This window comes from Coregonus clupeaformis, chromosome 21 (genome assembly GCF_020615455.1).
Source record: "Coregonus clupeaformis isolate EN_2021a chromosome 21, ASM2061545v1, whole genome shotgun sequence".
In the NCBI taxonomy this organism is placed as follows: domain Eukaryota; kingdom Metazoa; phylum Chordata; class Actinopteri; order Salmoniformes; family Salmonidae; genus Coregonus; species Coregonus clupeaformis.
This window is the reverse complement of record NC_059212.1, coordinates 7,414,466-7,426,478: the sequence shown is the minus strand read 5'-3', so window position 1 is coordinate 7,426,478 and position 12,013 is coordinate 7,414,466. Positions and strand designations below refer to the sequence as shown.

The following is a 12,013-nucleotide window of genomic DNA, read 5'->3' as shown; positions in this document are numbered from 1 at the left end:
TGTAATTTTTACTCCATACATTTTCCCTGACACCCAAAAGTACATTACATTTTGAATGCAGGACAGAAAATGGTCCAATTCGCACACTTATCAAGAGAACATCCCTGGTCATCCCTACTGCCTCTGATCTAGCGGACTCACTAAACACATGCTTTGTTTTAAAATTATGTCTGAGTGTTGGAGTGTGCCCCTGGCTATCTGTAAATTATGTCTGAGTGTTGGAGTGTGCCCCTGGCTATCTGTAAATTATGTCTGAGTGTTGGAGTGTGCCCCTGGCTATCCATAAATAAAATAAAAAACAAGAAAATTGTGCAGTCTGGTTTGCTTAATAAGGATATTTTTTTTCTTTTGATACTTAAGTATATTTTAGCAACTACATTTACTTTTGATACTTAAGTATATATAAAACCAAATACTTTGACTTTTACGCAAGTAGTATTTTACTGGGTGACTTTCACTTGAGTCAACTTACTTGAGTAAAATTAAAGATATTTTCTATTATGAGAATTTAGTACTTTTTCCACCACTGCCTTAGAGTACATTGTTTAACAATATTGAACAATTTGCCAAATCTAAAATTGTATTATATTTTTCTATATTAATAAATTAATGTAAGAAAAGTGTTATTGAAATCAAAATACTACTCATATTATTGAGCAAGTGTTAAAGCTTCATATGACACATCTTTCCTTTGTAGCGCCTATAGATGAAACATTATGGAGTCTTAAAAAAGGAGACCTGGGTAAGGCCAAAATGTCACAAATGTAAATGTTTCAATTAATTATTTCTCAAATTATGCTTTAAGATACAAATGTCAACAGTCCTTCCTCCAAAAAGGACCCTTCTATGGACAAAATGTTATGAAAATCCCCAAAATCAGTCTTGTTTTGTCCTAGTTTTCGTGAGGAATCACCCAGTAGAAACTTTAGGGGAAACCTCAGGGGTCACCCTGACAGATTACATTTAGTCCTAGACTTTAAAAGCAATGCACACTGGTACTTTTTAGTCCATGGCTAGGCTTAAACCAGCCCCACAAGTGAAAGAAAAAAAACAAATCTTGCAAAGCCTAATCCCAAATCTAAACACTCCGGTTGATCGGTTCCTTTTTAACTCACAAGACGACAGTTCTTTATTAGAACCTATAAACTGAAAACCTCAAGGGGGCATTTACATCAAAATGCCAGCCAGACATGGTGACATATTAAAAGCTGCCTTGTCTCAGATAAGTGTTTTTTCATTACTCTCTCAGTGGGCGGGTGTGTGTGTTTCTAGGTGTGTGTGTGTTTCTAGGGTGTGTGTGTGTGTGTGTGTGTGTGTGTGTGTGTGTGTGTGTGTGTGTGTGTGTGTGTATAGCCATACAGTGGGGAAAAAAGTATTTAGTCAGCCACCAATTGTGCAAGTTCTCCCACTTAAAAAGATGAGGCCTGTAATTTGTCAACTATGACAGACAAAATTAGAAAATTTTTATTCTCAGAAAATCACATTGTAGGATTTTTAATGAATTTATTTGCAAATTATGGTGGAAAATAAGTATTTGGTCAATAACAAAAGTTTCTCAATACTTTGTTATATACCCTTTGTTGGCAATGACACAGGTCAAACGTTTTCTGTAAATCTTCACAAGGTTTTCACACACTGTTGCTGGTATTTTGGCCCATTCCGCCATGCAGATCTCCTCTAGAGCAGTGATGTTTTGGGGCTGTCGCTGGGCAACACGGACTTTCAACTCCCTCCAAAGATTTTCTATGGGGTTGAGATCTGGAGACTGTCTAGGCCACTCCAGGACCTTGAAATGCTTCTTACGAAGCCACTCCTTCGTTGCCCGGGCGGTGTGTTTGGGATCATTGTCATGCTGAAAGACCCAGCCACGTTTAATCTTCAATGCCCTTGCTGATGGAAGGAGGTTTTCACTCAAAATCTCACGATACATGGCCCCATTCATTCTTTCCTTTACAAGGATCAGTCGTCCTGGTCCCTTTGCAGAAAGCATGATGTTTCCACCCCCATGCTTCACAGTAGGTATGGTGTTCTTTGGATGCAACTCAGCATTCTTTGTCCTCCAAACACGACGAGTTGAGTTTTTACCAAAAAGTTCTATTTTGGTTTCATCTGACCATATGACATTCTCCCAATCCTCTTCTGGATCATCCAAATGCACTCTAGCAAACTTCAGACGGGCCTGGACATGTACTGGCTTAAGCAGGGGGACACGTCTGGCACTGCAGGATTTGAGTCCCTGGCGGCGTAGTGTGTTACTGATGGTAGGCTTTTTTACTTTGGTCCCAGCTCTCTGCAGGTCATTCACAAGGTCCCCCCGTGTGGTTCTGGGATTTTTGCTCACCGTTCTTGTGATCATTTTGACCCCACAGGGTGAGATCTTGCGTGGAGCCCCAGATCGAGGGAGATTATCAGTGATCTTGTATGTCTTCCATTTCCTAATAATTGCTCCCACAGTTGATTTCTTCAAACCAAGCTGCTTACCTATTGCAGATTCAGTCTTCCCAGCCTGGTGCAGGTCTACAATTTTGTTTCTGGTGTCCTTTGACAGCTCTTTGGTCTTGGCCATAGTGGAGTTTGGAGTGTGACTGTTTGAGGTTGTGGACAGGTGTCTTTTATACTGATAACAAGTTCAAACAGGTGCCATTAATACAGGTAACGAGTGGGGGACAGAGGAGCCTCTTAAACAAGAAGTTACAGGTCTGTGAGAGCCAGAAATCTTGCTTGTTTGTAGGTGACCAAATACTTATTTTCCACCATAATTTGCTAATAAATTCATAAAAAATCCTACAATGTGATTTTCTGGAAAAAATAATCTCAATTTGTCCGTCATAGTTGACGTGTACCTATGATGAAAATTAAAGGCCTCTCTCATCTTTTTAAGTGGGAGAACTTGCACAATTGGTGGCTGACTAAATACTTTTTTTTCCCCATTGTACATCAGTGCTCCTCTGTTACTGACAGCTCTTCTGCAAAGCCCCATTTTTCTATCAATACCCATCACCATTTAGGCCTTAACGGAATAAAATACAGAAAATTATTAAAGTGGCTGTTTTCTTTATTCTTTGAAAAGGCTGAGACAACAAAAGCCTTTCCACAAATGTGGCTATTTACCTAAAAAAAATATAAAGCCTGAATAATTGAATTATGAGCTTACTTCACCACAGCCTCCGTTGTCATTGGCACCGTCTTTTATTGAATGCCATGACAACAAAGCCAACCATCCCAAGCAACCGACCAACTGTGTAGCCTAACAGTAGAATCACTCACTAGGATTCCTTTTGCACAGAGTTCCTTTTCAGTGCAGCTGTGTTTTAAAATACATTTTTTTCAAAAGAATGAAATTGTTGCCATTAGAAATTGTTGCACAATCACACGTACCTAGTCATCATGAAATAAAATTAACACCAAATTCAAAATACAGCTTTCTTTTATATGTAGTAAACATCTCTAAATTATTGCTCAATATCCACTGGCTATGCCAACTTTACATCAAATTACACCATCAACACTTCTAACAATTTCAGAACGCGCTCTCTTCAGGCACAGAAATGCATGACTACAGTTCATTTCACACCCCTTCAAAACTAAGCCCTGGCGGTGATTGATGAAAACTTTCCTCCAAAAACATCCCCGCAAGGACGATGATACCAGGGAGAAACCATTGAGGCTTGCTTGGAACAGCAGTTCTATACACAGTAACGTTATTGCTACAGAGAAAATTGCTAGGTAATATAATTTGCTGCTCAGATAGGGCTCAGACAGCATTACAGCTGTCTGAAGGAGACCGCTCATCTCCCATCAGATGTTATTACATCTTAATTGCGCTAGAATTTGCTTAGAAGTGGATTAGAAGTGTTGGTGTAATTTGACGTCCAGCCGCCCGACAACCTGCCTGCTTGATCCAATCTCCTCCTCCCGACCATCTCTGGAGACTTTCTCCCATTCTTCACTTCCCTCATCAACTCATCCCTGACCACTGGCTGCGTCCCCTCTGACTTCAAAATGGCCAGAGTCGCTCCCCTCCTCTGACGTCAGAAACTACAGACCTGTATCACTTCCACTGGCTTGGCTTCAAGTTGAAGCTTGCATCCACTACAAGACCATGGTACTTACCTATGGAGCAGCAAGAGGAACTGCCCCTCCCTACCTTCAGGCTATGCTCAAACCCTACACCTCAACCCGAGCACTCCGTACTGCCACCTCCGGTCTCTTGGCACTCCCACCCGTACGGGAGGGCAGCTCCCACACAGCCCAGTCCAAGCTCTTCTCTGTCCTGGCACCCCAATGGTGGAACCAGCTTCCCCCTGAAGCTAGAACAGCAATGTCCCTTCCCATCTTCCAAAAACATCTGAAACCCTACCTCTTCAAAAGAGTATCTTAAAATATTCCCACATCACTCTGCCCCCTACTAGCTCGGACTGCTTTGAGGAAAAATTTACTTACTATGACTGATATGCAATTGTCCCACCTAGCTATCTTAAGATGAATACACTAACTAAGTCGCTCTGGATAAGAGAGTCTGCTACATATCTCAAAATGTAAAACGTAGAATAAAAGCTCCTTAAAATCAGTTTAAAAATTACAGGGCTACGAGGATAAGAGGAGAGAGAGAGAGACATTTCAAATCCTTCCAAAGCTTCTTCAGCACAATTCAGAGAGAGGACAGTACCTTCTTCCTGACCCCTAGTCCAGACCAGGAGTTCTTCTTGACCCCTCGTCCAGACCAGGAGTAGTTCCTGACCCCTCGTCCAGACCAGGAGTTTTTCCTTGGTCAGATAATATGGAAAGTAAAAAAACAAAACAAACACAGGCTCTACTTCTGAGTTCATTTATACAGTGAGGGAAAAAAGTATTTGATCCCCTGCCGATTTTGTACGTTTGCCCACTGACAAAGAAATGATCTGTCTATAATTTTAATGGTAGGTTTATTTGAACAGTGAGAGACAGAATAACAACAAAATAATCCAGAAAAACACATGTCAAAAATGTTATAAATTGATTTGCATTTTAATGAGGGAAATAAGTATTTGACCCCTCTGCAAAACATTACTTAGTACTTGGTGGCAAAACCCTTGTTGGCAATCACAGAGGTCAGACGTTTCTTGTAGTTGGCCACCAGGTTTGCACACATCTCAGGAGGGATTTTGTCCCACTCCTCTTTGCAGATCTTCTCCAAGTCATTAAGGTTTCGAGCCTGATGTTTGGCAACTCGAACCTTCAGCTCCCTCCACAGATTTTCTATGGGATTAAGGTCTGGAGACTGGCTAGGCCACTCCAGGACCTTAATGTGCTTCTTCTTGAGCCACTCCTTTGTTGCCTTGGCCGTGTGTTTTGGGTCATTGTCATGCTGGAATACCCATCCACGACCCATTTTCAATGCCCTGGCTGAGGGAAGGAGGTTCTCACCCAAGATTTGACGGTACATGGCCCCGTCCATCGTCCCTTTGATGCGGTGAAGTTATCCTGTCCCCTTAGCAGAAAAACACCCACAAAGCATAATGTTTCCACCTCCATGTTCGACGGTGGGGATGGTGTTCTTGGGGTCATAGGCAGCATTCCTCCTCCTCCAAACACGGCGAGTTGAGTTGATGCCAAAGAGCTCGATTTTGGTCTCATCTGACCACAACACTTTCACCCAGTTCTCCTCTGAATCATTCAGATGTTCATTGGCAAACTTCAGACGAGCCTGTATGTGCTTTCTTGAGCAGGGGGACCTTGCGGGCGCTGCAGGATTTCAGTCCTTCACGGCATAGTGTGTTACCAATTGTTTTCTTGGTGACTATGGTCCCAGCTGCCTTGAGATCATTGACAAGATCCTCCCGTGTAATTCTGGGCTGATTCCTCACCGTTCTCATGATCATTGCAACTCCACGAGGTGAGATCTTGCATGGAGCCCAAGGCCGAGGGAGATTGACAGGACTTTTGTGTTTCTTCCATTTACGAATAATCACACCAACTGTTGTCACCTTCTCACCAAGCTGCTTGGCGATGGTCTTGTAGCCCATTCCAGCCTTGTGTAGGTCTACAATCTTGTCCCTGACATCCTTGGAGAGCTGTTGGGTCTTGGCCATGGTGGAAAGTTTGGAATCTGATTGATTGATTGCTTCTGTGGACAGGTGTCTTTTATACAGGTAACAAGCTGAGATTAGGAGCACTAGAGTGTTCCTGGGAGCCAGAAATCTTTCTGATTGAGAGGGGGTCAAATACTTATTTCCTTCATTAAAATGCAAATCAATTTATAACATTTTTGACATGTGTTTTTCTGGATTTTTTGTTGTTGTTATTCTAACTCTCACTGTTCAAATAAACCTACCATTAAAATTATAGACTGATAATTTCTTTGTCAGTGGGCAAACGTACAAAATCAGCAGGGGATCAAATACTTTTTTCCCCCCTCACTGTATGCCCATCAAATTGGCTACATGCAACATCAACCTCCATATAGAGATGTTGTTAAGGTCCTGGGTGAGAAAGCACAGATCTAGAGAGGAGAGGAGGGATTTTAGAACAATGTACAGGTAACTGCCAAAATAAAAGGAAACACCAACATAGTGTCTTAATAGGGTGTTGGGCCACCACAAGCCAGAACAGCTTCAATGCACCTTGACATATATTCTACACGTGTCTGGAACTCTATTGGAGGGATGCGACACAATTCTTCCACAAGAAATTCCATAAAAAACCTGAAATGAATGCTTGCATGTTTCCATGTATTCCACTTTCAACTCTACCAGAACACCATGTCCATGTTTACAGGCTCTGCACCTTACTTCTCCAAAGCCCAAAAGGTTCACAGGTTTAGTGAAATGCCTTTCTTGCAAGCTCCAAACCCAGTAATCAATGTAGCACTAAAAATAACACAAAGTAGAACAATAACACACAAAAACTAAAAATAACGAAAAAGGAAGAAGCCACACACACACACACACACACACACACACACACTTCCAATACTATATTAACAATGTGCAGGGATACTGGAATGATAGCGGTAGATATGTATAGGGGTAAGGTGACTAGGCATCAGGATATCTGATAAAGCGTAGCAGCAGTATATATGATGATTGTGTGTGTGTGTGTGTGTGTGTGTGTGTATAGAGTCAGTATAAATGTGTGTGCTTGTTATGTGTGTGTAAAATACAAGGGTCAACTCAGATAGTCCGTATAGCCAAAAACAATTTAATCAATTTTAGAATTATGCTGTAACGTTACAAAATGTGGAAAAAGTCAAGGGGTCTCACACACACACACACAATATATAAATGCAACATGTAAAGGATTGGTTTCATGAGCTGAAATAAAAAGATCCCAGGAATATTCCATACTCACAAAAAGCGTATTTCTCTCAAATTGTGCACAAATTTGTTTACATCCTCTTTGTGAGTATTTCTCCTTTGCCAATATAATCCATCCACCTGACAGGTGTGGCATATCAACAAGTTGATTAAACAGCATGATCATTACATAGGTGCACCTTCTGCTGGGGACAATAAAAAGGCCATTCTAAAATGTGCAGTTTTGTCACACAACACAACAGATGTCTCAAGATTTGAGGGAGCGTGCAATTGAATGTTCATTTCTCTACCGTAAGCAGCCTCCAATGTCGTTTTAGAGAATTTGGCAGTAAGTCCAACCTGCCTCACAACCGCAGACTACGTGTAACCACACCAGCCCAGGACCTCCACATCTGGCTTCTTCACCTGCGGGATCGTCTGAGACCAGCCACCTGGACAGCTGATGAAACTGAGGAGTATTTGTCTGTAATAAAGCCCTTTTGTGGGGAAAAACTCAGTCTGATTGGCTGGGCCTGGCTCCCCAGTGGGTGGGGCCATGCCCTACCAGGCCCACCACCCATGGCTGTGCCCCTGCCCAGTCATGTGAAATCCAGAGATTAGGGCCTAATTAATTCATTTCAATTGACTGATTTGCTTATATAAAACTGTAACTCGGTAAAATCGTTGAAATTGTTGTGTTTACATTTTTGTTCAGATAGATAAGCATATTTCTTTATCAATCCTTCCATCTAGTATCCACATCTACAAATATCCCCGTAAGAACTGCGAACCCCCCAAGTTCAGCTGAATCACGAGTCACACCAAAATTGTCCTGAGATGAAAAGATAAAAAGTTTTAGTTCTGCTTGTTTGTCTCTTAACTCACAAAAACCTGAACGCTACATTTTCCTCTCGTACAGGACTGGAGAATAATGGTGTGCTTGAGAGTGTGAGGAATCACACTTCAGAGTGAGACAAAGTGTGCAGGGGAGCAGAAAAATGGTTTATTCATCAAGAAGTGAGCTGACATGTAAAGAACATGGAGTGTGCAATGTTCCATTTCCCTAAAGGCTGTGGTTATATCAGCCTCGACACAATATTGGCCAACACCACCCAGTCATTCTGACAGCACATTGTCAATTGATCCTCGCTTAGGGTTTCCAATGCCACTGCACACATGCACCCACGCAAGCACACGTGCAAAGTGCACACACAAAACATTGAGGATTTTCCTAGTTAGGAAAATGGGAAAATAAATCGCCAAAATACTGAAGAAAATGTGGTCTTAACAGCCTCAGTCCCCAGTTTCACCTTCATTGCTGTATTTGAGTTGAATCAGTAGATTGCCATTATTTGCGAGAGGCGTTAGTCTTCCTGTTCGCACTTCCCATAAAAAGATGGCAGAGGAAAATAGCTCTTCCCAAAGGCATCTTTTCCACTTGTTCCAGCACTGCATAGTTTATTTGGTGAGCATGTGCGAGAGTGTGAGTACAAGATGTGATCAGAAGACGCCTCTTACCTTGTGACCAGCAGGTGTGACCCCTTCCTCTGTGACGCTTTGCCCATTCTGAAAAGAAACGAGACAAAACACATTTTCAGTGCCAATATGGCTGCTGTGTGTGTGATCCTATGTGTGGGTGGGAACCATAGCAACCTAGAGCATCTATAGTCATTATGCTACTTTGTTCCTAAACTGACAAACCCAATAATCTACGGCAAACACACTTCCCCAGTGGGTTTCACCTGTTGAAATGGCACAGTTACACTCCAACAATGCATCTAGCTGAAGCATTGCTAAGAGCCCTTCAGAGAGAACATCCATTTGTTATCAGCCAATCTGCACATTATTTCCCAGCATACACAGGATGGACCAGAGGCTAAACCACCAGATGAGATAATTGTTGTGTAGTTTCACAAGAGCAGACGCTCTTTAAATGTAATGAGGAGAAGAGAATCAAGGTATTTCGAAGACCATTACATGACAGGCCACTTTCCAGTGAAATCACACAGACATTAAAGCCATGATAATGATGATTAGGCAGCCTGATTCAGTTCTTCATTTGAATAACCAACAGTTACCGTGTTTAAAGACTTCAGGTTGCTGAGTTGAGAACATCGGATGATGAAGTGCAATTGACTAAATGTTTCGCCCAAGGCCTTAGCAGATGTGACGGTACCACAGTACAATGTAGTGCACTATCCAGCTACCACAGGCCAATAGAACTGCCACAGGCCATTAAAACAGCCGAAGGTGAGTATCTCTAGAGATGTTCAATCTCTGTTTTCACAAAGAACTAAATACGATTTCTGTTTTGTGTGAAGCATTCTGTAAACTTACACCTAAGAATACACTCTCAAACTCACATTTCTTGCTTTGACATAAACACACCCTTTCTCTTACCATAGCTGTCAAAATATACTTTGCTATATATTGCATTTGAAAAAACCGAACAGTCAAAGACACAAAGAGATAAGTTCAGACTTGAAGCGCCAACACTAACAGAGGCCCCACCCCATTTCCCTGTCATGTCACAATGGAGAGAGACAACCATGAAGTCACACTTCCTCTCCTACTCTTTTCCCCTGACGACAATACACACACAGTTATATTCTTCTAACACACACACACACAAAGAGTAGTCCATCTCATCACAGATCGATAGGTCTGTTGGGTGACAAATTAACTTGCCATGGAAATGTTTAGATGCATCAGTCTCAAAGGCCGCATTTACACAGATAGCCCAATTCTGATATTATTCAACTAATTGGTCTTTAGATTAAGCAAATCAGCTCTTTGGTCAAAATATCATAATTAAAAACGCAGCCAAAAAGACCAAGAGTGAGAAATTACTGCAGCAACCTCTGCTACAAATCAAGAGCTCAAGAGGAAAGTAGGATTCTTCCTAGACTTCCTGGTTGTTTCCATCACATCTGTCGTGTTTTTTTAGTGACATCACTAGGTTTACATCCATGGGGGTAGCAGGGCGGTTTTTGTATGCTCCAAATGTTACACCTCAAATCATCTCAAAGTTACATCAAACCGGCTTGTAGAGGTCAACTATCCCTTTAATAATCTAAAACTGAAAAGTCAAAAGATAGTTGTGAAACGCTGACCTAACAAGGAAACAATGAATCGTAAAAGGAGGGGTTTACACACACACAAACAATATGTTTAAAAAACTAAAGGAGGAAACCTACTGGTCGTCCGGTTCCGGATTGTTTCCCTAACCTCTGTGTTGACTTCCCCTCTATTTTTCGCACTTCTTCCCTCCTCCATCCTCTACATTCCGTTCCCCCTCCCTAAAGTTTGCGGTACTGTAGTCATATTCCCTGGGTCTTCAGGAGAGGTTGGAGCTGGAATGTGGAAGATGCTGCTCCACACGTTTTGGCCTCATTAGCACTGCATGGCTGATCCAAGTGTCCCAGTTAAACACGCTCTCCCCTGAGATTCCAACCAGAGCAAAACACACAAACTTTAAAAGTATACCCTTACACATACAATTACACACTAACACAGATCCAAAATGTACATAAGGGTTCCCCAACTGGCAGCCCGCGGGCCGAATTTGCACCCCACCCCCCCACCCCTGTTCAAAAAAAAGGAAAAGTGAAAATAACAACAAGACACCAGAGATTTTAATTTTGGAAATCTGTTCCAAAGTATTCCCACGCATAATATAGACGTGATCGTATAGAAATGTAAGCATAGTATTTAGGCAAATATTATATCTGTTTGGCTTTCTTGCGGTCAATTTGCAGTCTACAAATAATTTGTAATTATGTTCGGACCCCCTGACCATGCACTCAATAATTTTATATACGCTACCAGTCAAAGGTTTGGACACACCTACTCATTCAAGGGTTTTTCTTTCTTTATAGAATTTTCTACATTGTAGAATAATAGTGAAGACATCAAAACTATGAAATAACACATACAGTTGAAGTCGGAAGTTTACATAGACTTAGGTTGGAGTCATTAAAACTTGTTTTTCAACCACTCCACAAATTTATTTTTAACAAACTATAGTTTTGGCAAGACGGTTAGGACATCTACTTTGTGCATGACACAAGTAATTTTTCAAACAAATTGTTTACAGACCGATTATTTCACTTATAATTCACTGGTCTCACAATTCCAGTGGATCAGAAGTTTACATACACTAAGTTGACTGTGCCTTTAAACAGCTTGGAAAATTACAGAAAATGATGTCATGGCTTTAGAAGCTTCTGATAGGCTAATTGACATCATTTGAGTCAATTGGAGGTATACCTGTGGATGTATTTCAAGGCCTACCTTCACAATCAGTGCCTCTTTGCTTGACATCATGGGAAAATCAAAAGGAATCAGCCAAGACCTCAGAAAAAAAAATTGTAGACCTCCACAAGTCTGGTTCATCCTTGGGAGCAATTTCCAAAACGCCTGAATGTACCACGTTCATCTGTACAAACAATAGTAGACAAGTATAAACACCATGGGATCACGCAGCCGTCATACCGCTCAGGAAGGAGACGCATTCTGTCTCCTAGAGATGAACGTACTTTGGTGCGAAAAGTGCAAATCAATCCCAGAACAACGGCAAAGGACCTTGTGAAGATGCTGGAGGAAACAGGTACAAAAGTATCTATAGCCACAGTAAAACGAGTCCTATATCGGCATAACCTGAAAGGCCGCTCAGCAAGGAAGAAGCCACTGCTCCAAAACCGCCCTAAAAACCTGACTACGGTTTGCAACTGAACATG

General features: G+C 41.6%; 1 protein-coding gene across 1 annotated transcript in view; it reads right to left on the bottom strand.

Moving 5' to 3' along the window:
- Positions 1-12,013, bottom strand: part of LOC121539004 (ribosomal protein S6 kinase alpha-1) — a 107,871-nt gene that overhangs the window by 82,540 nt on the left and 13,318 nt on the right. Inside the window, exon 2 of the mRNA XM_041847165.2 lies at positions 8,793-8,840. Within this exon, the coding sequence (XP_041703099.1) occupies positions 8,793-8,840 (48 nt within the window). The remainder of the gene's footprint in view (positions 1-8,792; positions 8,841-12,013) is intronic.